The 26,636-nt window shown below is 45.2% G+C and overlaps 3 protein-coding genes across 17 annotated transcripts in view; 2 read left to right on the top strand and 1 right to left on the bottom strand.

Annotated features, from left to right (window-relative positions):
* Window positions 1-4,322, top strand: part of MIB2 (MIB E3 ubiquitin protein ligase 2) — a 46,190-nt gene extending 41,868 nt beyond the window's left edge. Inside the window, exons 18-22 of one of the 9 annotated variants that reach the window (XM_071448762.1) lie at window positions 85-150; window positions 1,730-1,938; window positions 2,190-2,284; window positions 2,547-3,164; window positions 3,197-4,322. In XM_071448762.1, coding sequence (XP_071304863.1) covers window positions 85-150; window positions 1,730-1,938; window positions 2,190-2,222 — 308 coding nt within the window. In that variant the 3' untranslated portion in view covers window positions 2,223-2,284; window positions 2,547-3,164; window positions 3,197-4,322. Of the gene's footprint in view, window positions 1-84; window positions 151-1,729; window positions 3,165-3,196 lie in introns of all 9 variants that reach the window. The other 8 variants (XM_071448761.1, XM_071448760.1, XM_071448758.1 and 5 more) reach the window with 8 other exon arrangements.
* A 358-nt stretch (window positions 4,323-4,680) lies between these two features.
* MMP23B (matrix metallopeptidase 23B) lies at window positions 4,681-24,909 on the top strand. The gene is made up of 8 exons (XM_071448775.1): window positions 4,681-10,414; window positions 13,807-13,916; window positions 15,329-15,468; window positions 16,360-16,527; window positions 18,549-18,713; window positions 19,874-19,984; window positions 21,519-21,645; window positions 22,772-24,909. Exons 1-8 carry the CDS (start codon window positions 10,244-10,246, stop codon window positions 22,944-22,946), a joined length of 1,167 nt encoding a protein of 388 aa, XP_071304876.1. The 5' UTR covers window positions 4,681-10,243; the 3' UTR covers window positions 22,947-24,909.
* Window positions 24,525-26,636, bottom strand: part of LOC139600519 (cyclin-dependent kinase 11B) — a 22,982-nt gene continuing 20,870 nt past the window's right edge. For all 7 annotated transcript variants that reach the window (XM_071448763.1, XM_071448765.1, XM_071448764.1 and 4 more), the window contains one exon: window positions 24,525-25,302. In XM_071448763.1, coding sequence (XP_071304864.1) covers window positions 25,210-25,302 — 93 coding nt within the window. In that variant the 3' untranslated portion in view covers window positions 24,525-25,209. The remainder of the gene's footprint in view (window positions 25,303-26,636) is intronic.

Genomic DNA, 26,636 nt, shown 5'->3' with positions numbered 1-26,636 from the left:
ATTATATATATAAAACATATATTACATATTTATATAGTATATTTTAAATAATATATATTTAATTGTCATCTCTCCTTGTGGCAGAGTGCTCCAGGAGGATGAAGAAGTGCATCAAATGTCAAGTGACAATAACCAAAAAGCTGAAACAAGGTATGTCCTGCCTGTCCTGGCTGTGGGGAGGGTCCTGCACAGGCCTGGTTTCAGGGGCAGCAATGATTTTCAGTCAAACAGGAGTTCATTTATTTTGGCTTTTTGTTTGTGTGTGTGCCTGTTGCATTATCCACCTTTAGAGAGGAAAAATAAGTGGATTTTAATCGATTTTCTCAGGTGTCCTAAGCCAAGCTCAAGCTGCATAGACAGGACAGGACATTTAAGGGAGCTTTGCCTGGGCCTGGCTTATTTTGGGTACTGAAAGCAGTCAGGTTTCAATGAAAATTCATGAGGGAGAGAAAATCACAGCTTGTGCAAGCCTTGCTTCTCCCCTGGCTGAGAAACCAGTGTCTGTGCAGGGCTGGCATGCAGAAATCTTAGAGCTGGAGCAATTCAATAAATGTTTTGAGCCCAGATTTATCTCCTGTGCACGTTTCCAGTGTCAGGAGGAGCTGGGATGTCAGCAAGGTTTGATTTTGCCATGGGGTTGATGCAAGTTGCCCCTGAAACCTTTCCCAGAGCGGTTCTGAGGGCTGAGATCACTCTCAGGGCACGTGAGGGTTTAACTGCATGTCCTGCTGCTCGTGACTGAGCACTGTGGGCTTTGGTTGGAGTCAGCCTTGTGAAAAAAAGCAGCAATCAGCCCCGTGGTACTGGACATGAGCTCCTCTTTGCAACTCCCATCGTGCCAAAAATTCCACTTTGACCTGACACTAGACAGGAGCTTTTGTCTTTGCTGCAGACTGGCAGCAGAATAAGGATGGGAATTCCAAAGAGGACATTTGCAGGCAAATTTCCAGTGGAGGAGGAGCATCGAGGGCTCTGAAATACCAGCAGGATTTCCCTGGCACTGATGTCTTCAGTGCTTGCCTTTGACAAGCTCCCTGTCCCCAAGGACTGGGTTGGAAATCCCTTTTTGAACCACTGATGTGCAGCTCATTCCAGAATTAGGAATGGGACATCTGTAGGGATGTAATTCAGTAAATCACAGTGTAAACCAGTGATTCAGGAGCAGAAAATCAGCGGTGAGAGCTGCCCTGAGAATATTTACCCAAACTCCAGTTATGCAGGATTTGGGATTCTTTCACTTCACAAAATCAACCAGATGACTCTTATTTATGTAAAACTCTTTATTTATGTAGATGAAAACTGCTTCATTTGTGTAAAACTCGACACAGGTGTTCAGACGGTTTCTTTTTGTTTAACCATGTGTGTCCTGAAAGACAAACACACATTTCTTAGACATTTCTTGGGCAGAAATTGGAGTCCCAAGTGTGACCAGGAGGCTGAGAGAACACAGTAAGGATCCCTGTAAGGATTCCTGGGTTAGTGGGGCAGAATATCACAACCAACTTTGAATATTTGCACTTAAATTGATCAGCGTATTCCAGAGCACCAAGGCAGGAATCTCAGGCAGGATTTTAAAAAACCCAAACACACACAAACCACTGAGCAAGTAGAAAAAAATGCATCACCCCAGGGATTTTTATTTGATCCCTGGCCGAGGCTGAGTGCGGTGTGAGTGGGAGGGGCAGAGGAGGAGGTTAATGAGTTAATTAAGGCTGAGCTCTGCCCACAGACAGCACGGAGGTGGAGTGCAGCCCCAGCTCGGAGTGCACGGAGCAGAGGAAGCTGATGGAGGAGCTGCAGAGCCGCTACCGGCAGATGGAGGAGAGGATCACCTGCCCCATCTGCATCGACGACCAGATCAAGCTGGTGTTCCAGTGCGGGCACGGCTCCTGCCCGGACTGCAGCACGGCGCTGACCGTGTGCCCCATCTGCCGCCAGGCCATCCGCGAGAGGATCCACATCTTTGTCTGAGGGTCTGCTCCTGCCTGTGCCCCATCTGCCCAGGAGAGGATCCACATCTTCATCTGAGTGAGGATCTGCTCCTCCCTGTGCCCCATCTGCCCAGGAGAGGATCCACATCTTCGTGTGAGGGAGGATCTGCTCCTCCCTGTGCCCCATCTGCCCAGGAGAGGATCCACATCTTCGTGTGAGGGAGGATCTGCTCCTGCCTGTGCCCCATCTGCCGCCAGGCCATCCGCGAGAGGATCCACATCTTTGTCTGAGGGTCTGCTCCTCCCTCCACCCAGGAGAGGATCCACATCTTTGTGTGAGGGTCTGCTCCTGCCTGTGCCCCATCTGCCGCCAGGCCATCCGCGAGAGGATCCACATCTTCGTGTGAGGGAGGATCTGCTCCTCCCTGTGCCCCATCTGCCTCCAGGCTGCCCAGGAGAGGATCCACATCTTCGTGTGAGGGTCTGCTCCTTCCTGTGCCCCATCTGCCCAGGAGAGGATCCACATCTTCGTGTGAGGGAGGATCTGCTCCTCCCTGTGCCCCATCTGCCCAGGAGAGGATCCACATCTTTGTCTGAGGGAGGATCTGCTCCCACCTGTGCCCCATCTGCCCAGGAGAGGATCCACATCTTCGTGTGAGGGAGGATCTGCTCCTGCCTGTGCCCCATCTGCCGCCAGGCCATCCGCGAGAGGATCCACATCTTCGTGTGAGGGTCTGCTCCCACCTGTGCCCCATCTGCCCAGGAGAGGATCCACATCTTTTTGTGAGGGAGGATCTGCTCCTTCCTGTGCCCCATCTGTCCAGGAGAGGATCCACATCTTCATCTGAGGGAGGATCTGCTCCTCCCTGTGCCCCATCTGCCTCCAGGCCGTCCAGGAAAGGATCCACATTCTCCTCTGAGGATCTGCTCCTCCCTCCACCCAGGGGAGGATCCACATCTTTTGTCTGAGGGAGGATCCACATCTTTGTCTGAGGATCTGCTCCTGCCTGTGCCCCATCTGCCCAGGAGAGGATCCACATCTTCACCCGAGGATGCTGCTTCTCCCTGTGCCCCATCTGCCCCAGAGAGGATCCACATCTTCTTTGGAGAGGATCCACATCTTGTCTGAGGCTGCTGCTCCTCCACAGCCCCAGCCCTGCCGTGCTTCCCCACCCTCCCTGCCCTCTGCAGGGGTTGGGCTCCGTGGGAAAAGGAGGGAAGCACAGGAGGGATGTGCCAGGGGAGGAGGAGGGAGGAGGAGGGAGGAGGAGGAGGAGGAGGAGGAGGAGGAGGAGGAAGAGGAGTCCCCTCTGGGGTGTCCCTCCCTCACCTGTGCTGCTCATCCACCGCCAGCACCGGACCGAGCGCTGCAGAGCTGGGCTGAGCATGAACAGATCCTGGAATGTTCCAGAGCTGAGCATGAACAGATCCTGGGGTGTCCAGGCTGAACATGAACAGATCCTGGGGTGTCCAGGCTGAACATGAACAGATCCTGGGGTGTCCCAGAGCTGGGCTGAGCATGAACAGATCCTGGGGTGCTCCAGGGCTGAGCATGAACAGATCCTGGGGTGCTCCAGGGCTGAGCATGAACAGATCCTGGAATGTTCCAGAGCTGGGCTGAGCATGAACAGATCCTGGGGTGTCCAGGCTGAACATGAACAGATCCTGGGGTGCTCCAGGGCTGAGCATGAACAGATGCTGGGGTGTCCCAGAGCTGAACTGAACAGATTCTGGGGTGCTCCAGGGCTGAACAAATCCCTGGAATGTTCCAGAGCTGAACAGACCCTGAAGTGCTCCAGGGCTGAACAAATCCCTGGAATGTTCCAGAGCTGAGCAGGCCCTGGAATGTTCCAGAGCTGAGCAGGCCCTGGAATGTTCCAGAAGCACCCAGGAGTGCTCCCAGCTCCCGAGGGGTCCCTGGCACCAGCGGAGGTGTCAGGGACAGGGACAGGGACAGGAGGGGATGTCCCCAGGGGCCCCCTCTGCACCCTGGGCACAGCTGGGCTCAGGAGTCCTACAGACAGAGTGTGTGCCTTAGAGAAAAAGTAGTGAACACTGATTGATTGGAGAAAATCTGTTACAACAAATATTTCTGACCTCTAAGTGACACTCTTCTTCTTCTTCTTCTTCCATATTTTATTTTATTTTTTTTTGGCAGAGCCGTGTGTTCAGAGACTCCTGAGCTTTCTATCCATAATGCCAAAGGCAGGTGTTCAATACTCCAATCAAAGTGTAAAGAAAATAAATAGTAATAATTAAGATATGAGGGGGAGGAGGGGGAAAAAAAAAATAAAAAGGGATTTCATTTTTGTTTCTTTGTTTTGCAGCAAAACTTAATAAAATAAAAATATATATTTTCCTGAGCATTAAAAAATGAATGTACAAACAGTAGCTGTATTGTTTTCCAGCTGAGTGAAGAATCATCCCCCACTCAGTCATCCTGTAAAGTGAATTTTGGTGGAAGTGTGGCTGTTTGTCTGGGTGCCCAAACCTCCTGTTTGTTACATATTGGAAGCAATATTTAAACAAAACAAAACAAAATCTCCAGTGTTCCTCTACTCCCTTTGTTCCTTAGCAAAGAGGTGGAAAATCTTCTAAAGAAATGTGGAACTGTGTAGAGCGTGTGGTGGTTGTGGGAATGTTGATTATTTATAACCCTGTGGTTTATTCAGAAAGTTAATTCAGCAGTTCTTGACTTCTAGAGATAACATTTATCCAAATATTCACTTGAGTTTGTTGCAGTTTCAATAGATTTTTTTTAAATCGGTGAAAATGGGTCAGATTTAACCCCTAAATTATTTGTTTGGCTCCTACTTAACACCCAAACAAGCTAAAGCTGAATTTCAGAATCACCTTTGGTGTAAAAAGTTTCTCAGGATCTCCTAGAAATCCAAACTGATGGGAATCCCTTTGGAATAATCCAGAAATTTCCCCAAAATCTTTGCTGGAGTAAACAAAAGTGCTCAAAAATACAAATCTGAGCCAACTTCATCCTTTTTTTGCCCTTTTCGACCTTTTTACTGTTGGATTTCTTGTTGGGTTTTGGATTTTTTGCTGCTTTTTGGATTTCCTGCTGTTTTTTGATTTCTTGCTGGGTTTTTTTTGATTTCTGGTTGGGTTTTGGATTTTTTGCTGGTTTTTGGTCCTTTATGGTCCCACTAATCTGTGCTGTTCCAAGAGGACTTTTCCACCCACAAATGAATTATTAATACTAAATTAATAATATTATTTCGATTATATTTTATTATAATTATAGTATAATATATAATTATAATTAAATATAATTCTATATATTATAAATATATGTAATATATATAATATATATTATTAAATTCGTTTGTACTGTATAGATTATATTAAAATTATATTACATTATAATACATCAATTATTAATCTTTATAATTTATCTTAATTAATAGTATTAATTAATGATTCATTATAATATTATATATAATATTATAATATATAAAATACATTAATATAATATAATAATATAATATAATATAATAATATATTATATGTATACTGTATTTATAGTATAATATAACATGTACTATAACAATATATTATTAATATTTATAATTTATAATTATTAATACATCCCACCAGAGAGCAACAAAAAAAAATCCCCACCCAGGGGAGCAGTTCTTAGTTTACTGTGGATTCACTTTGTTATCTGTGTTTTGGGAAACATTTTTCCCTGATTCCACCCCAAATTTCTGCTCTCAGGTCCTGCCTGGGCCAGCATTTCTGTGAGCAGCAGCTCAGACTGACAGTGGAGCAAAATATTCCTCTTGCTGTGCCAGCTGGAGCTGCTTTCAGCTCATTTGTTACTCATCAGAGCATGGATTTTTCTAGGAACATCAGCAGATGCTGATCACGAGGGGCTGCAGGGTAAAAAAGGGCAAAATTCTCTTTATTAGGCCCCAAACATTCCTGTCCTCCCCTCCCTGGGGAGCATCCAGCACACAAAACCCTTTTTTTAGCCCATAACCCACAGAAAAAATCCCATTTTTCAGTGCCATTCCCACAGGAACCCTGCAGGAATGTTGAGTTGTTCATTTATTTTCTTTTCCCCCCAAGCTGGAGTTGTTGGTTTTATTTTCTTTTCCCCCCAAGCTGGGCTTGTTGGTTTTATTTTCTTGTCCCCCCAAGTTGTGCGGAGTGTGTGGTGATTATGGGAATATTGATTATTTATAACCCTGTGGTTTATTCAGAAAGTTATTTCACCACTTCTCAACTTCTAGAGATAACATTTATCCAGATATTCACTTGAGTTTGTTGCAGTTTCGATAGATTTTGGGTTTTTTTAATCTGTGAGAGTGGGAGAGAGGCTTCCAGGTGGAGTTGGGAGCTGAAGGGTGAAATCTCTAAGGGGTTTTTGAGGGAAATTTTCCTGATTCCTGTGCCATGGACCCAGAGGTCGGGTTGAGGCACTCTGGTGTTATCTTTTTATACTAAAAAATACATGTACAATATTTACAATTCCTTCCCAATATCTATCATCTACATTAGACAGTGAGCTTCTACTCTAAACCAACCCAAAAGTGCCAATATCACCCAGAAGATGGAGGCCAAGAAGAAGAAGGAGAAAGGTTGGACATGCCCGATTCCTCCATCTTACCCCCTGAACCCCCATTCTAAAAACCCCAAAAATCGATTTTTTCACCCTGTGATAAATTCACTCTCATTCTCCTTAAACTTCCGTGGCTTGCAGATCTTCCATCTTGGGACCCTGAGCGCCCCCATTCTAAAAACCTCAAAAATCTATTTTCCACCCCATGACAAACTATTATTCTACTTAAACCTTCTTGACTTGCAATTCTCCATATAAAGGTTGGTGATTGTTTTTTTCCAAGGGCTGAATCAAAGCACAGGGGTGTTGGTATCTGTGCCAGGGTCTCTCTGAGCCCCTGGGCAGGGGCTGGAGCCCTGCAGGGCAGCCAGAGGAATGTCCTGGGGTCTGACATCTCCAACCCAAATATCTGCACCCCAGGGCCTCTGCAGCTGAGCCTGGGGAGGTGTGGGAGCATCCCCAGCAGGGCCCCCAGGGTTCTGTGCCCTGGTGGCTCCAGAGGAGCAGGGGTTTCACCAGCAGGGCTCAGCAAGGCTTTCCTGAGGCTCCCTCAGCAGTCCTGGATCCTCTCCTCAGCTGACTCTCATTGCCCTAAAAGCTGAGGTTTGTCTTGGCCTCAGTGCTCAGCTGGTTTCTCAGCAAATATTTGGCTTGAACTGGAATAATTCTGCAAGCTCCCCGCAGCCAGGGTTTGGTGGGGTTGGAGGTGCTGAATTTCCCTGTGGATGGGCACAGTGGGCAGAGAGAGCAGAGTGCTTTCCTGCTCACCCTTCTGATCCCCCCAGGATAACCTGGCAGGATCCTGGAACGTCCCAGGGGTTTTGAATCAGCTCTGCAGGCCCAGGTTCCCATTCAGGCAGCACAGGATAGAACAGATCATGTGCAGCACGGCCTCTTCCCATTCAGAACCGCCTGTGACTCATGGAAAAGTCACAGAACTTTCCTTGGCTCTGCTGGCCCTCGGTGGCTGCATGGAGAAGCATTCAGGAACACTGAGGTCCTAAAAATGCACTTTGCTGAAGCTCTGTGCGCTCCCTCAGCTGTGCTGAGGTGGATTCCACACAAACTTTTACTTTAGGAAGGGAATTCTTGCTCCCTTCAGGCTCTGCTTGTGTGAGCCCCCAGTCTCTGCTTAAAATTTGGGCTCTTCACAAAAATGAGCGAGTGCCACGAAAATGAGGCACTGAGGGGGTTCCTGGAGGGTTTCAGGTCCTGCCAGATTCCACATGGACCTTGGGCAAATCTCACCTGCTCAGTGCTGGTTTATAGACCCAGTTTAATCCTGCCTGTCCAAGGTGCAGGATAAAGCCCTGCCCTAGGTCGGGATTAAACTGCCCTGGGTCAGGATTAAACTGCCCTAAATTGGGATTAAACTGCCCCAGGTCAGGATTAAACTGCCCTAAATTTGGATTAAACTGCCCCAGGTCAGGATTAAACTGCCCTGGGTCAGGATTAAACTGCCCCAGGTCAGGATTAAACTGCCCTAAATTTGGATTAAACTGCCCCGGGTCAGGATTAAACTGCCCTAAATTTGGATTAAACTGCCCCGGGTCAGGATTAAACTGCCCCAGGTCAGGATTAAACTGGCCTGGGCTGCTCCAGGGTGTGCAGTGCGTGAACTGAAATCTCCCTCCAGCTCTGCTGAGTCCTCCTGGCTCTGGGAGAGGCCCTTGAAGCTGGGACTGAAACTCAATGTTCTTCCAGCTCTGGGGTTGATAACAATATTTTTCTTTCAAGCCAGTGCTGCCTTGCTGGAGAAGAGCTCTTGGCTGGAGGTCTGGAACCCCATTTCAAGGCAAGTTTTTCCTTCAAGATTCCCCTCTCCATCAGCATTTTCCTGTTCTCTGCAGGCTCTAAAAGAAACCGAGAACTCAGGCAGGGCTCAGTTGAGTTTCCCCCTTGGCTGTGATTGCAGCTCAAGCCACCAACAGGGCTGAACGTGCACCTGTGGAGCTCCAAATGCAGGATTTGTGCAGAGCCATGCACAGGCAGCGCTGCTGGGGAAGGAGGAACCGTCCCTGGAAAGCAGCTGAGGGCAGCCAATTCCACAGGAGGGAGAGCTCGGGACCCTGGATTCTGCTCTTCCTCCCCTCTGTAATTCTGTCCCTTCTTTCCTTGCCTGCCCCTCCTTATCCTGTCCTTTTCCTGGGGTCTGAGCCACTGCTGCACTTCTCTGCCCTTTTCCTGTTGGATTTCTTGGTGGTTTTTGGATTTTTGTGGTGGTTTGTCTTGGTAAGAATTGAAAATGTTCATGGAATTGCACACCCAGACTCCCTGGCCTTATTTCCTCTGAGCTGTTTGACAGCTCCAGGCCAGTTTGAGACTGAAAATATATGAAACTAATAAAACATTGCAGGCTTGATTATGAACTAGGGTGGAAAAAATTCCAATTCAAGCCTTTTTCATTATTAAAATTACAGGGCTTTTCTGAAACCCTTCGAGTGCCTCAGATGCCCCCAAGGGATTTTTACATGACCTTCCCCCTCCCTGGCATTCGCTGGTGGAACTGGGGAGAATTCCTGCAGAATTCCTTTTCCTCTGAGAGGGCAGAACTGGGGCTGAGTTCACCCCACCTCAGGATGAGACAGAAAAGTGCAGCTGTCTGTGAAAACCTGAGAATTTCTGAGTGAGATTTTTCAGCTGTCTGTGAAAACCTGAGAATTTCTGAGTGAGATTTTTCAACTCTCCCTGAAAACCTGAGAATTTCTGAGTGAGATTTTTCAACTCTCCCTGAAAACCTGAGAATTTCTGAGTGAGATTTTTCAACTCTTTCTGAAAACCTGAGAATTTCTGAGTGAGCTTTTTCAACTCTCCCTGAAAACCTGAGAATTTCTGAGTGAGATTTTTCAATTCTCTCTGAAAACCTGAGAATTTCTGAGTGAGATTTTTTCAGCTGTCTCTGAAAACCTTAAAATTTCTCAGTGAGCTTTTTCAACTCTCTCTGAAAACCAGAGAATTTCTGAGTGAGCTTTTCCTAAAAGCCCTGAACGGATTTGGAGATGCCTCAAAGAACCTCCCAGGCAAACCCTCCAAGCCTCTTTGGGACCCGAACCCAGCAGAAACTGCAGCTCCCAGCCAGGTTTCCTGCACGAGGGGCTGCTGTTTATTTCTGTGGGAGTTTCTCATCTCCCCGAGCAGTTTCCCAGCAGAGAGAGCCCAGCCTGCTCTCGTTTTTCACCCGGGGCAGCTGTGACAAATGACGTGGAGCATCCCCAGTGACACATTCCAAGGGGCTGATTCCTCTGGATTCCTCTTGCTGCCCTCTCCCCCGGTTTTATTTGAGGTTTTTTTCTCATTCCACGAAGCTGACAACTGCAGATTTGCCCTGTGTTGCTCACAGAGTTAAAGAGAAGAGTTCACGTCCAACCCCAGCTTGTTTCACTTTGCTGCTGCTCCTGGGCCAGCCCAAATTTCAGCTGCAGTAACACGATCCCACTTGGCAGAGCCTGAGAGAATCTTTGGCACATTGCAAAGAGGCTTAATGTAAAGTCTGCTTTTTTTCTTTTTTTTTCCTTTTAAAAAAATCTTTTTCTTCCTTTTTTTTTCCTTTTTTTTTTTTTTCTTTTTTTTAGGGCTTTTTGAAACTCCTCTGGTTGTGCACAGCTCTGGCAGCAGCTGCAGGGCCGCTCACAAATGCGAGCTCAAGGATCACAGATGCTTTCAGTGCAGGGAATGTCTTGAGTGCCTGTCCCAAAAAAAAAAACACCAAATCCTCCAGAAAGCCCTGGAGAAGGACATGGCCCGGGCCGAGCAGCTCCCTGCAGGCAGGAGGAGAAGCTCCCTGGGCCTGGAGCAGAAGAGGAGCAGGGGCTGCAGGACCACGCTGGGGTTTTTGTGTCTGGTCCCTGTGCTGGCTTTGCTGGGAGCTGTGGAATTTCCAGCCGGAGCTGCAGTTCAGGAAATTCAGGTGAGGAGCAGGAGGAGGAGGAGGAGGAGGAGGAGGGATCTGAGCCTCAGATGCCTGGGAGGGGAGGGGGGTGTCCAAGAGAGGTGCAGGTGTGCTCTGGATAGAGGCTGGAACCTAAATGTCTGAATGTCTAAATAGATAAATATCTAATCTAAATGGATAAATGTGTCTAATAGCTCTATAGATAAATATATCTAAATAGATCTATAGATCTATAGACAAATAGATCTAAACAGACTTAAATAGATAGAAATAGATCTAAATAGATAATGATCTAAATAGATAAATAGATCTCGATAGATCTATAGACAAATAGATCTAAACAGACTTAAATAAGTACAAATAGATCTAAATAGATAATTATCTAAATAAATAGATCTAAATAGATCTATAGACAAATAGATCTAAACAGACTTAAATAGGTACAAATAGATCTAAATAGATAATTATCTAAATAAATAGATCTCGATAGATCTATAGACAAATAGATCTAAACAGAACTGAATAGATCTCAAAATAGATCTTAATAGATAAATATCTTAATAGATAAATAGATCTCAATAGATCTATAGACAAATAGATGTAAATAGACTTCAATAGGTACAAATAGATCTAAATAGATAATGATCTAAATAGATAAATAGATCTCAATAGATCTATAGACAAATAGATCTAAACAAACCTAAATAGATAAGTACCTAAACAGATAAATGTCTGACTGTCTAATCTAAATAGATAAATAGATCTCGATATAGAGACAAATAGATCAAAGTAGATAAAGATCTAACTAGATAAATGTCTAAATGTCTAATTAAACTAATAAATAGATCTCAATAGGTCTGTGGACAAACAGATCTAAATAGATAAGTGTACAAACAGATAAATGTTTTAATGTCTGGTGTTTTAATTTAAAGAGAGCAGAGCCCGGGCAGGAGGGTTGGGCTCAGCCCTGCAGCTCCTTTGATCCAGCAGTGATTGATGCTCTGCTTTGGATTTCAAGCAGAAGTCACACATTATTTTAATTTTTTCCCTTTGTTTGTTCAGCCCTAATGGCTTGAAGCTTTTATTCTCAGTAGTTATAGAAAATAAAGTCATTTTTCTCCCCTGGGGCTGCAGTTTTCCCTGCAGCAGGAGGAGCCAGCAGGATCTTCCTGGCTGGAATTGTTCTCTGCTGGTGCCCAGGGGGCTGGGAGAGCTCAGGGTTCCCCCTGTGCTGGAATTTAATTATTTTCATTAAATATAAAATATAACTCATCAATATATAATATATAATATATAATATATAATATATAATATATAATATATAATATATAAAATATAATATATAATATATCATGTTTATATATCATGTTTATTTATCATGTTTTTATATAATGTATTATATATTATATAAATATAGTACAATTTATTCTATATTCGATATTATAATATAGAATATCTTTTATAAAATATATATAATAGCTAATACATATTATATATTATCTATTATATGTATAATGTATGTAATAGAATATATATTACCTATTACATTGTATATAATGTATATAGTATATAATCTATAATGTATGATCTATAATATATAAAATATATAATATGCAATCTATAATATATGTAATATAAATCTAAAATATGAAATATAAAATGTAGAATAGTTATATATTAATATATTAATGTATAGAATATATATATAAAATATATAATATTTTCACAAAAGAACTGTCCTCACAAAGCTGCTGCTGGTCTCAGCTGCAGGAAAATCTGAAATTTCTCCTTGGAGGAGAGAAAAATGCTGAGATGTGGTCAGAAGAGAGGGAAATGGGGCTGTCAGCCATGGGCAGAAGTTTTCCAGCCTTTCAAGCCATGGAAAGTTCCTGTGCTCTTCAGGCCCAGGTGACACCAGGGATGTGGTTTGGCCACTGCCTTGGTGCCTCTGGAGCCCAATTTTCAACGTTTTAGCCCAAAAAAGGGGAGACAGAGCTGGAAAACTTCCCAGAACCCCACGTTGGGTCCCATTCATTTCCCTCCAGGGTCTAAAAGGCTTTTCCAGCTGGAGCCAGGCGTGTCACACACAATTCCAGGAGCCCTTGGGCTGTTCCATGCTTTAAAGGCACTCCAGGCTTTCCAGGGCTTCTCTTGGCTTTGAGGGCATTTCAGAGCTCTCTGAAAGAGCTCCCTGCACAAAGAGTTCCCTGTTTCAGTCATTTCTCAGATTTACAGCTGGGCAGTGATGGAGGAAATGAGAACTTTCCAGGCAGAGCTGCAGCACTTGCTGTGGCCAGGAGCCTCCTGAGGGCTCATTCCTGCTCTCCAAGAAGGAGAGGGGATGGTTTGGGATGTTTTGGGCTGGTTTGGGATGGTTTGGGCTGGTTTGGGATGTTTTGGGATGATGCAGAGCTGGTTTGGGCTGGTTTGGGAAGTTTTGGGATGGTTTGGGCTGATCTTGGATGTTTTGGGATGATGCAGGGATGTTTTGGGATGTTTTGGGCTGGTTTGGGCTGGTTTAGGATGTTTTGGGATGTTTTGGGCTGGTTTGGGCTGATCTGGGATGTTTTGGGCTGGTTTGGGCTGGTTTGGGATGTTCTGGGGTGATGCAGGGCTGATCTGGGATGTTTTGGGCTGATCTGGGATGTTTTGGGCTGGTTTGGGATGTTTTGGGATGATGCAGAGCTGGTTTGGGATGTTTTGGGGTGATGCAGGACTGATCTGGGCTGGTTTGGGCTGGTTTGGGATGTTTTGGGCTGGTTTGGGATGTTTTGGGATGCTTTGGGGTGATGCAGGGCTGGTCTCATCCCTTGCATACCCCTCAGGTAGAGCCAGAGCTGCTCCCAGCCCCAGGTTCTGCTCCATGGAGGTTTTTATTCTGCCCTCTGAAGCCCCCTAGAACAGAGGCTTTAAGAGAATAAATTGGGATTTATTCAAGTCCTTCAAGAGGTGCCCCTTGGGCAGTGAAAAACCTCTGAGAGTTTTCAGAAACCTCTGGGTTTCCAGCCCAGGGTGGGTGGTTTGGGATGATGCAGGGCTGGTTTGGGATGTTTTGTCACAGGTTTTTCCCACAATTAAAATTTGGTCCATTTACATATCAGGGGTTAACCCTCCAATTACAGCTTCAGGTAATGAAGTCATTTACCCCAATTCTCCCCCTGAAATTTAATTTTATTTATACTTTTCACAGCCTGAAGCTGTGGGGTGTCCTTGGATCTCAGGCCTGGAGGAATTGTTGTGTCTGACAAAACGTGAAAACACTGGCTAACACTTTATCATGAAATTTAGAGTCATGCAGTGCAGCATTTGAGAAATAAAGGCTAAATAAATTAAATATAAAGGCTAAATCTTAAGGCATGGCCTGTCCTGGGTGTCCTGGAGCGTCTCCCATCTCCTGTTTTGTCTTTAAGGAAGATGTGCCAGGCCCAGCTGTGCCCAGCCCGGCCCCTGCCCAGCGCAGCCGGCGCTACACCCTGACCCCCGGGCACCTCCGGTGGGACCACTTCAACCTCACCTACAAGTAAGGCCTGGGACAGCCCCGAAACCATCCTGGGGCCTTCTCCTGCTCTGAAACCATCCTGGGGCCTTCTCCTGCTCTGAAACCATCCTGGGGCCTTCTCCTGCTCTGAAACCATCCTGGGGCCTTCTCCTGCTCTATCTGAAACCATCCTGGGGCCTTCTCCTGCTCTCAAACCATCCTGGGGCCTTCTCCTGCTCTGAAACCATCCTGGGGCCTTCTCCTGCTCTGAAACCATCCTGGGGCCTTCTCCTGCTCTGAAACCATCCTGGGGCCTTCTCATGCTCTGAAACCATCCTGGGGCCTTCTCCTGCTCCATCTGAAACCATCCTGGGGCCTTCTCCTGCTCTGAAACCATCCTGGGGCCTTCTCCTGCTCTGAAACCATCCTGGGGCCTTCTCCTGCTCTGAAACCATCCTGGGGCCTTCTCCTGCTCTGTCTGAAACCATCCTGGGGCCTTCTCCTGCTCTGTCTGAAACCATCCTGGGGCCTTCTCCTGCTCTGAAACCATCCTGGGGCCTTCTCCTGCTCTGAAACCATCCTGGGATATTCTCCTGCTCTGTTTGAAATCATCCTGGGACCTTCTCCTGCTCTATCTAAAATCATCCTGGGGCCTTCTCCTGCTCCATCTGAAATCATCCTGGGACATTCTCCTGCTCTATCTAAAATCATCCTGGGGCCTGGATTCTCCTGCTCTGTCTGAAACCATCCTGGGATATTCTCCTGCTCTGTCCAGTGGCTTTGGGTCTTGGTCCTGTGGTTTTTGTAAGAATCTGCTGCTGGGGTCCTGTGGGGTCAGCAGCAGGTGGGGAAAACCACAGAGAATGAGAATTCACAGGTGGGGAAAGTCACAGGAGAACATGGAGTCAGATTCATCATTCCTCCCTGCCACGGGGCACCTGATAAACACCCCAGGTGTGCTGTGTGTCCCTGCTGTATAATATAAATATAAAATAATATAATGTGATATAATGTGATATAATATGATATAATATGATACGATATAATAATATAATATAATATAATATAATATAATATAATATAATATAATATAATATAATATAATATAATATAATATAATATAATATAATATAATATAATATAATATAATATAATATAATATAATATAATATAATATAATATATATTCTGGGAACATGGAGGCCGGTGCAGCGCTCCTCCCTGCCCCTGGTAAAGCCCGGGGTGTGTGTCTGTGTGTCCCTGTTATATAATACAATACAATACAATACAATACAATACAATACAATACAATACAATACAATACAATACAATACAATATAATATAATATAATATAATATAATATAATATAATATAATATATATTCTGAGAGCATGGGGCCCGATGCACCACTGCACCCTGGTAAAGCCCCGGGTGTGTGTCCGTGTGTCCTGCAGGATCCTGTCCTTCCCCAGGAACCTCCTGAGCCCCAGGGCCACGCGCCGGGGGCTGGCGGCCGCGTTCCGCATGTGGAGCGAGGTGTCCCCGTTCAGCTTCAGGGAGGTGCCCCGGCACCTGCCCAGCGACCTCAAAATCGGTGAGTGCCCCCCTGGGCCCTGCCCGGGGCCAGGGAGCTGAGGGTGGGGTGATTCCAGCAATTCCAGGCTCTAACGCAGGGTTTGGGAGGCAGGAGAGCCCTCCTGAGCTGAGTGAGCTCTTGGGTAGATTTTGGGGTGTCCTTTGCCTTTAGCCAGGCAAAGAAAAAGTGATTTTGTCTGCTCAAGGAAATATTAATGTCACAGTTAACACCTCTTGTGAAGCTTCAGGCATTTGCCAAGAATGAACCCTCAGATTCTGCTGCTGGGAAAGCCACAGGAGAATGAGAATAAGAATAAGAATAAGAATAAGAAAGAATGAGAATAAGAATAAACAATAAGAATAAGAATAAGAATAAGAATAAGAATAAGAATAAGAATAAGAATAAGAATAAGAATAAGAATAAGAATCCACAGGTGAGGAAAGCCACAGGAGAATGAGAGTAAGAATCTACAGGTGAGGAAAGCCATGGGAGAATAAGAATGTACAGGTGGGGAAAGCCACAGAACAAGAGTCCACATTTTCTCATGTTCTCATTTTTTGTGAGAGACATTTTTTGTGGATGACATTTTTGATGACATTTCTGTGGATGACAGATTTTTTGGTGGGGAATTTTAGGGATTGGTTGTTGGTTTGCTGTCATTTTTCTGCAATTGTTTTTTTTGACTAATTTTTTGGGAGCACTAATTTTTATTTTTTTTTTTTAATTGATGTACTCAGATGGGATTGTCAGTCTTTAAGGTCAGTTTTAAGGTGGTGAGTGCTACAGTGCTACGTCCAAGAAGTGGACGAAGTGTTTTGAGAACTTTTTGAGAACTTTTTTGAGAATTTCCCTGCCTCCCCTGACCCCCAGGGGCACAGAAAACCCTCAGGCTGCTGCTTTTCCCCCCAGGTTTCTACTCCATCAACCACACGGACTGCCTGGAGTCCCTGACCCACCACTGCTTCGATGGCACCACGGGGGAACTGGCCCACGCCTTCTTCCCTCCCCATGGGGAAATCCACTTTGATGACCACGAGTATTGGATCCTGGGCAACACCAGGTTCAGCTGGAAGAAAGGTGAGCACAGGGAGAGCGTGGAATAGCTGGGGTTTGGGTTTTAGCCTGGGATTTGCCTGAGCTGAGAAAGTGACAATAAGGAATAGTTGGGGTTTTATTGTGTGTGAGGTTGGAAGTTGTTGTTCCTCTGCCCTGAGCCCCAGCTGAGTGGTGGAAATTCCATCTCTCGCTGAAATGATTGGAATTAGTGAAATTATTGGATAGTTCAGCCTCATCCATCAGTTAAAATCCACGTGCTGGGTGCTGCCAAGAGGCTCGAGTTGGACTCCAGGCTGGGGAGGTCAAACAAGAGCCTCTTTCAGCCTGGAATCTTCCCAAGCCCGTTTCTGCAGCTCAGGGCTGTGGGAGCAGAGAGCAGGAAGCTGAGGAGGGTCAGTGGGTCAAACATTGCTGCCCAGAGCAGCTCTCCTGGAGCCTGGCACTGCTCTGGGAATTAGAACCACATGGAAATCATTGCCTGGATTTGGGCCCAAGGAGACACAGAGGAGCTGAACCTGGGGCAGTGTTGCCCATTCTAGTGCTGAAATTGATGCCTTGGGAAGGCTGAGCTGGAACAGGGGCTGGACAGAGTTAAAGAATAAAGCAGGGATTTATTAAAAGGCCTCAATGGATCCACCTTGGGCCTGGCCAGGGCTACACCCAAGATGAACCAAAATGGTCCCAAAATGCTCGACCGCTCTTGGGGTCTGTCACTTTTACAAGTTCTGCTCCATTTGCATATTGGAGTTAATTGTCCAATTATTCATAATTCATTCATAATTCATAATGTTCAGCTTGTGAAGTCCCACCCTGCTTGTTTTTCTCTCTCCAGCCCACGGGGTTTGTGCTCCTGGGCTGAGATTTGGATCATTTGTCCTTGGTCCCCAGCTGGAGCAGGAATTGTTTTGTCTCCCTGCTCTGTGCACAGAGCTCACCATCCCATAATGTGAACCCAGACCCACAAACTAAAGCAGCTCAGAACCTGAAAAACAGAAAATCTAAAACCTGAGGCATCAGCACAGAATGAGAAAAATAGAAAATCTAAAACCTGAGGCATCAGCACAGAATCTGGAAAATAGCAAAGCCAAAACCTGAGGCATCAATTTGAGCACAGGTTGTTCATCAGTGCCATCATTGTGGGGAGTCACTGCTCAGTTTTTGGGTCCAACCTCTGGGCCCAATATATAAATCTTTATATAATATTATATATATATATATATATTATATCTTTATATATTTATACAATATATAAACTTTATATAAATATATAAAGTTATATCTCTAAGTTATATCTAAAGAAGGAATTGTTTTGTCTCCCTGCTCTGTGCACAGAGCTCACCATCCTATAATGTAAAACCCAGACCCACACACTAAAGCAGCTCAGAACCTGAAAAACAGAAAATCCAAAACCTGAGGCATCAGCACAGAATCTGGAAAACAGAAAATCCAAAACCTGAGGCATCAGCACAGAATCTGGAAAATAGCAAAGCCAAAACCTGAGGCATCAATTTGAGCACAGGTTGTTCATCAGTGCCATCATTGTGGGGAGTCACTGCTCAGTTTTTGGGTCCAACCTCTGGGCCCAATATATAAATCTTTATATAATATTATATATATATATATATATTATATCTTTATATATTTATACAATATATAAACTTTATATAAATATATAAAGTTATATCTCTAAGTTATATCTAAAGAAGGAATTGTTTTGTCTCCCTGCTCTGTGCACAGAGCTCACCATCCTATAATGTAAAACCCAGACCCACACACTAAAGCAGCTCAGAACCTGAAAAACAGAAAATCCAAAACCTGAGGCATCAGCACAGAATCTGGAAAACAGAAAATCCAAAACCTGAGGCATCAGCACAGAATCTGGAAAATAGCAAAGCCAAAACCTGAGTGAGGCATCAGTACAGAACCCGAACAACAGGAAAGCTAAAGCCGAGGCATCCAAGCCTTTCCTCTGGTTCCAGAGCAGGCAGAGCTGCTGCCAAAGCTGCAGTGCAGCCCAGTCCCAGGTGGTTTCCTCTCCCCAGGGGTGTGGCTGACGGACCTGGTGCACGTGGCTGCCCACGAGATCGGACACGCCCTGGGCCTCATGCACTCGCTGAACCCCAGCGCGCTCATGCACATCAACGCCACCCTGACGGGCAGGAAGAGCATTTCCCAGGATGAGGTGTGGGGGATCCACAGGCTCTACGGTGAGACACCCCCTCCATCCCTGCCCTTTTTGCCTCAGGTGCCAGCTGGGTGCTGTGGAGCAGTGGTGGTGTCACATCCCAGCCCGGGCTCCTGTATCGTGGGTATTGAAATGGTGGGGAGGAGTCCATGGATATCAGAAAGCTGATTAATGACTTTATTATTCTATATTATATTACATTACATCTAAACTCAATCTGCCAAGCACTCAACTGCCCAGAATCTTGTGGCTGTCACCCAGCAGTCCCCACACACACACACACACACACACCTGGTCCTGACAGGCCAAGGAACAAAACTCCATCACTGTGGGTGAACAATCTCCACACTGCATTCTGCTTTGGCACAAACACAGCCACAGCAAATGCTAAGAATTGTTTTTCCTTTCTCTGAGGTTCAGAGAATGTGAATCTCAGGAACATTCTTGGTGTTAGGAAAATTGAGCCACAAACACCAGAGGTTTATGTCCAAAAAGGAGACAGAGGAGCCCTTGTACTTTATTCCAATAAAGGGAGAGGCCATGGGGCATCCCCTGGGATCTCTAAAATTTTTGGAGGATGCAGCCTCCTTTTTATCCCAATTTCCAGCCACATTTCCCTTCTCTCTGTCCCCATTTCTGAGGTACCTGAGAGGTTCAAGCCTGATACACCTGATACCAAAGATTCCTTCTAATGTATGACCCTCCCTTTAATTTTTAATTCTTATGGAATTTAGGGGTTTTTCCCCATTTCTGAGGTACTTGAGAGGTTCAGACTTCCTGATACCAAAGATTTCCCTCTAATGTATGACCCTCCCTTTTCATTTTTAATTCTTATAGAATTTAGAATTGTTTTTTTCATCTCTCAATGTCTAATTTCATTTATCAGCAGACCTAAAGCTTATTTCTAAAAGCAAATATCTCTTTCCATTCATCAATGAGTGGAATCCCTCCCATTGTTTCTTTTATCCCCCAGAGCTGGTTTTTTATCCACCAGCAGCTGGTTTGGAAAGACAAACCCACCTTTCCTCTCATGGGGAATCGCTGTGCCTTGCTTTTCTCTGTGGATTGTGGTGTCGCTCCTGCTTTGGAGCCCTCCCCATCCCAGCTCCTCCTGGTCCCTTCTCACATTTCACCTCCAGCTCGTTGTTCAGCCTCCCTGACAGCTCCTCTGCTCCGCTCCAGGCTGCAAGGACAGGGTGTTCATGTGCCCGGCGTGGGCGAGGAGGGGATTCTGTGAGGAGCGCAGGAAGCTGATGAAGAAGCACTGCCCGGCCACCTGCGACTTCTGCTACGGTACCGGGGCTGCCCTGGGGCTGGGGAGGGGGGGAAATGCACAGGGAGGGGGGGAAATGCACAGGGAGGGGGGAAAATGCACAGGGAGGGGGGGAAATGCACAGGGAGGAGGGAAAAATACACAGGGACGGGGGAAAATGCACAGGGAGAGGGGGAAATGCACAGGGACGGGGGAAAATGCACAGGGAGGAGGGAAAAGTGCAAAGGGAGAGGGAAAATGCACAGGGAGAGGGAAAATGCACGGGGGGGGGAATACACAGGGAGGGGAAAATACACAGAGGGGGGAAAATACACAGGGAGAGGGGAAAATACACAGGGAGGAGGGAAAAGTGCACAGGAAGAGGGAAAAGTGCACAGGGAGGGGGTAAAAATGCACAGGGAGGGAGTAAAATGCACAGGGAGGGGGGAAAAGTGCACAGGGAGGGGGGAAAAGTGCAAAGGGAGAGGGAAAAATGCACAGGGAGGAGGTAAAAGTGCACAGAGAGGGGGTAAAAGCGCAAAGTGCACAGAGAGGGGATAAAAGTGCACAGGGAAGAGGGAAAAGTGCAAAGGGAAGAGGGAAAAGTGCAAAGGGAAGAGGGAAAAGTGCAAAGGGAGGAGGGAAAAGTGCACAGGGAGAGGGAAAAATGCACAGGGAGGGGGTTAAAGTGACAGGTAGGAGGTAAAAGTGCACAGGGAGGGGGTAAAAGTGCACAGGGAAGAGGGAAAAGTGCAAAGGGAGGAGGTGAAAGTGGGGCTGGGACAGGCAAAATCTTCATTTCGTACCAGGGATCAGTGACACAAAGGATCCAGCTCCAAGCAGCACAACAGGGATGGAGTTTTGTACATCTGAGTGCAGATCCAGGCCTGGAATGAGGAATAATCCAGCATTTCTGGGGTGGAACATGAAATTCCTCTCTGGAATTTAATTCCTCTCTTCAGCTGAGGCAGGGAATAGCAAGGCAGAGAGAGGGGGGCTGCAGGGATGGGGCAGAAACAGGACAGAAACAGCCCCAGCACAGCACAGGACAGAAAGGTGATTAGTACAGGGTGTTAATCACCTTCTCCAGCCCCAGCTCATGGGTCCAGGTAAGGAGCTAATGCAGGGCAAGTTGCTGCAGCTGTGGCAGATAAATTGAGTTCAGATAAAAAATGCTGGAATAAGAAAAAGAATAAAAAATGGAATAAAAAATATTCCTTAGGATGTCCCGGATAACCACTGCATCTTCAGCACAGGGGGTTTTGGGGTTTTTTGGGGCCACATAATGAAAGGTGCAATTGGATAATTACAAACCCAGATATTCCCAGATATTCCATACACTGGACTGTTCACATCCTCTTCCACAGCTGTGCAAGGGACAAGATGATTTTTATTACACCACAAAATTTTTATCTTTGCACATCAATCGTGTTCTCTGTCCACCCAAGAACCGCTCAGGAAGAGGAGGCGCTTTTCAATTTATACTTTTAAAGCTCCTTAAATTGTGATTTTCTGAAAGGGTTTTGGGGGGATAAAGCTCCTTCACTGCTGCCATTTCCTCCTCTCCCTGCACAGAATTCCCATTTCCAACGGTGCCCCCCACTCTGCCCCCTCCAAGGACCAAAACCAAGACAGTGTCTGAGGGCAGGAACGTCACCTTCCGCTGCGGGCAGAAAATCATCCACAAAAAAGGCAAAGTCCAGTAAGTGCTGTCCTCATCCAGGCCCTAGGAAACTGCAGGTGCCAAAAAATCCAGGAGGAAAAATCAGAAAAAAGGGTGAAGAAGAATGGAGTTTATAATCTGGAGCTCAAGGAGGATAAAATCCAAAATATATATATTTATTTCTTTATATAAATATATATATTTTATATATAACACAAAGCTATTTCCTACTATCAAACTGAATTCCCTGGCTTGAATATTTATATTCTTTAAATTCTGCAAAATAGTTATTAAAATGTTATATATATATATATATGTGTGTGTGTATATATATATATATGTATATATATAATATATATAAATAATATAATTATATAATATATAGTATAATAAATATCTATAAATATAATACCAATAAATGTATAGTAATAGAAATAGATATAGACATAATAATTATGTCTATATATATACTATATATTATAATATAAAACTGAATTCCCTGGCTTGAGTATTTATATTCTTTACATTCTGCAAAAGTTATTAAAATGTTATATATATATAAAATATATAGTATAATAAATATCTATAAATATAATAACAATAAATGTATAGTAATAGAAATAGATATAGACATAATAATTATATACTACATATTTTATATATTTTATACGTATTTATATTTTTATAATTTTATTTTTAGTATTTTAATATTTCTACAATTTTCTATTTTTTTAAATATTAATATTTATATTCTTTATATTCTGAAAAACCTGTAAAATTGAAGTTTACCCTTTCAGGTTTTGATTAGTTGGTTATTACTGAAGTATGAACAGGTTGTGGATGGATCTAAAATTTGGGTTGGCTCAAATCCACGAGGACCCAAATTCCCATCAACTTTCAGAGATTCAAACTCCAGAATCACTCATGATTATGCCCTGATTATCCACCTGAAATAAAGAGTAAAACTCAGCTGTGTTTTGCTAAAGACTCTGCTCTACACTTACTCAGCAAAATTTATGAGTAGAAATAACTAATATTAGTAGAAATAAATAATAATATTTCTATTAGTAGAAATAACTAATATTAGTAGAAATAAATAATAATATTTCTATTAGTAGAAATAACTAATATTCATGTTTCACTTCCATTCTTTTTCTTCTGCCAGCTGGTATAAAGATAAGGAACTTCTGGAATATTCCTACCCAGGTTATTTATCCCTAAATGAAGACCACATGAGCATCATTGCAAACGCCATCAATGAAGGAACTTACACTTGCATAGTGAAGAAAAAAGAAAGAATCCTGACTACTTATTCCTGGAGAATCAGACTGAAGCACTGAGCCAGCCCTGGATTCAGCTCCTGCTCCTGTTTCCAGCTGGTTTTTTGGCATTTTAGATTTAATCTCCAATAGTGCAACTGAATTCTTCAGCAGCTGCTTTGGTACCTTGGGCTAAGCAGCCTCTGGGACTGGTCACTGGAATGTCAAACTCCTCCAGATTCCTTCGAATGATAAAGAATTTATCAACTATTTGCTGTACAGAGAATTAAAAACGTTTTTTTTTTGTAAGAAAAGTGTCAGGTGGAGCTGTGTGAACTGCTGCAAACCAGGAGCAGACTCTGCCCAGCCCCTGGGACAGTGGATGGCAGGAAAAGGACAAATTGAACACTCTGAGTGTTCTCCTGCCATTTGTACAGAACAAATGACACTGCTAAGCCTTAATATCACTTTTCTTTCACTGGTCAGGAGGATGAGGGTCACACAAACCCTGCTTTGCTCCTCCTTCCAACACCTTCAGTTCAAGGGCCCACAGAGCAGCTCTTCCCCCAGGTGGGTTCCTGTGGTTTGAGGGTTTTCCTCTTACCCCAAGAACCATTTCTGGCTCAGAGTTTGGTCCTTGAGGGGTTTGAGCTGCTCAGTTTGGTCCTTGAGGGGGCAGCACTGCCCAGTTTGGTAATTAAGGGTCTGCATTGCTCAGTTTGGTAATTAAGGATCTGCACTGCCCAGTTTGGTAATTAAGGGGTCTGAGGTGCTCAGAGTTTGGTTCTTGAGGCGTCTGCACTGCCCAGTTTGGTAATTAAGAGTCTTCATTGCTCAGTTTGGTAATTAAGGGATCTGAGCTGCTCAGTTTGGTCCTTGAGGGGTCTGCACTGCCCAGTTTGGTAATTAAGGGTCTGCATTGCTCAGAGTTTGTCCTTGAGGGGTCTGCATTGCTCAGTTTGGTAATTCAGAGTCTGCATTGCTCAGTTTGGTTCTTGAGGGGTCTGCTCTGCTCAGAGCTTGGTCCTTGAGGGCTCTGAGCTGCCCAGTTTGGTCCTTGAGGGCTCTGAGCCTGGAGCCCCATGGGCCTGGGGTGATTTCCTCCCTCAGGAGGAGGGGACAGAGCCCCATGCAGCTGGAGAGGAGCCGGGGCAGGGAAGCTGGGAAGGGAACAGCTCCATGTCATGGCCAAATCATGCACTGGGGTCAGGCTTGAATCCTCCAGGGCTTCCCTGCACTCCTGGGTTCCTGGGGAAGCTTCTGGAACCAGGAATGCTCAGCAGTTTCTCCTTCAGGCTGAGGGGAACAGGGAGTTTTGGTTTCCCCCACAGGAGAACATCCAGCTGCTTCCCCCAGCTCAGCCCTGCCCCTGTCCAAACGGACTGAAACTGATAAAATGTTGGGGATTGCAGTCAGTCCTGGCTGGGCTGGTGCCCAGCTGTGGCTGCAGGACAAGGTGGTGTTTTCCAGATCTCCCTGTTCCCAAAACAAAGTGACAGCTCCACAAATCAGGGGCTCCAGAGGATGGGATTCCAGCAGGATTCCTCCTCTCCTCTTTCCCCAGAAAGGACTGGAATGTGGCCTTGCACAACCACTACAGCTGAGTTCTTCTCTGGATGGAAAAAGGGCATCTGTAAAAAACCAAACTTGCACAGAAAGTAAAGTTTCAAGTCTCCTTATTAAATCTTTTTGATTTATAAAACAATAGAGTAATTTGTTTTGCACCACTGTAAATACATTTACAGAACAACAAAAAAAGAAAAAATCCGGTCAGGGAGTATCAAACCCAGCCCAGCTCCCTCCAAGGATACAAACCTCATAATTGTAATTTTTTCTTTTTGCCCCAAATATATTCAGACACAAACAATTTATTACTTAAAATAAAAACTCAACTCTCTTTACTGTCACCAACATCCCACTTTGCTGCATGTGAAGCAATGAAATCCTTCACACTATTAAACAATTGAAAATGTGTTTTAATTCTACAAATTTACAAGGAAAAAAAAAAAAAACCAAAACAAAACAAACTCAACAAAAAAATAAACCAGAAACTGTTCTAGGACTGTTTTTTCAAGTTGTCCTTTGTCACAGTTTGTGATGATCTGGGGTTTTCAGGTAACTCCAGTCCTCCCATGGAATGCAGCAGTTGAACTCCACATTGATTTATAAAACAAGAGCCTTGGAATCTGTGATAATCTCTGAGGTTTTTTCACAGGGAAAAACATTTGGTGCCCCTGACACAGAACAGAACTGGGGCACCCCAATCCACTCACATGAATGGTGCTTTGTTTTTGTTTTGATTTTTGGGGATTTTTTTCCCCCCTCCTTTTTTTTTATGTTGAGTTCAAAACTTGAGGCTGAAGCCAGGTCCTGCAGCAGAGGCTCCTTGATTGGTGGTGGTCAGATGGAAACCTGTGTCCTTCAGGTCATCATCACCCTGTGGAGAGCAAGCACAGGGCACTGAGCAGCTGCATTTACCCATCCAAAAACCTGAACAATCAAAATAAACTAACTCGAGATGAGAAATGAATGTTTGATTTAGGGCCATCACAGTTAAGGTTGATGCTGGGTCATTCATAATCTTTAAATATTGCTGTTTCAAAATTTGCCATTGCTAAAGCAGTTGGAGTGTTCCTAATTCTGAACCCACTTTTGACTGCATGAGAAAGAGAAAAAAATGAGTCTAAATAAGTGTAAACTTCACTCATTGAGCATCTGATCCAACACTCAGTCTGCATGGCAGTGTTTACACCCTGAAAAATCAGGGCTAAATCAACTTTTTGTATTATTTAAACTGTAAACTGACTTTGGGAAGGGAAGCAGGACTCACCCTGGGCTTGGGGAAGGAAAACTGGACTCTCCCTGCCAGTCCAGGTGGATCTCAGGATCCCAACCAAAACCCAGCCCCAGAGGAGGCCCTGGAGCTGTGCCCAACTCACCAGCAGTGACTTTGGGAAGGGAAGCTGGACTCACCCTGGGCTTGGGGAAGGAGAACTGGACTCTCCCTGCCAGTGAGGATCCCAGGCAAAGCTGAGGCCCTGCCCTGTTCCACACTCACAGCTGGCTGTAACCCTGTATCACACTCACAGCTGGCTGTAGCCCCTCTATCACACTCACAGTCCCTGTAACCCCTGTATCACACTCACAGCTGGCTGTAACCCCTCTACCACACTCACAGTGCCTGTAACCCCTGTTCCACACTCACAGCTGGCTGTAGCCCCTGTATCACACTCACAGCTGGCTGTAGCCCCTCTATCACACTCACAGCTGGCTGTAGCCCCTGTATCACACTCACAGCTGGCTGTAGCCCCTCTATCACACTCACCAGCTGGCTGTAACCCTGTTCCACACTCACAGCTGGCTGTAACCCTGTTCCACACTCACAGCTGGCTGTAACCCCTGTATCACACTCACAGTGCCTGTAACCCCTCTATCACACTCACAGTGCCTGTAACCCTGTATCACACTCACAGCTGGCTGTAACCCTGTTCCACACTCACAGTACCTGTAACCCTGTTCCACACTCACAGCTGGCTGTAGCCCCTCTATCACACTCACCAGCTGGCTGTAACCCTGTTCCACACTCACAGTACCTGTAACCCTGTTCCACACTCACAGTACCTGTAACCCTGTTCCACACTCACAGCTGGCTGTAACCCTGTTCCACACTCACAGTACCTGTAACCCTGTATCACACTCACAGCTGGCTGTAACCCTGTTCCACACTCACAGCTGGCTGTAACCCTGTTCCACACTCACAGTACCTGTAAC

Source organism: Agelaius tricolor, unplaced genomic scaffold (genome assembly GCF_023055355.1).
Source record: "Agelaius tricolor isolate 1412-34295 unplaced genomic scaffold, bAgeTri1.0.p SCAF_28, whole genome shotgun sequence".
NCBI classification, from domain to species: Eukaryota; Metazoa; Chordata; class Aves; order Passeriformes; family Icteridae; genus Agelaius; species Agelaius tricolor.
This window is presented reverse-complemented; position numbering and strand designations above follow the sequence as displayed.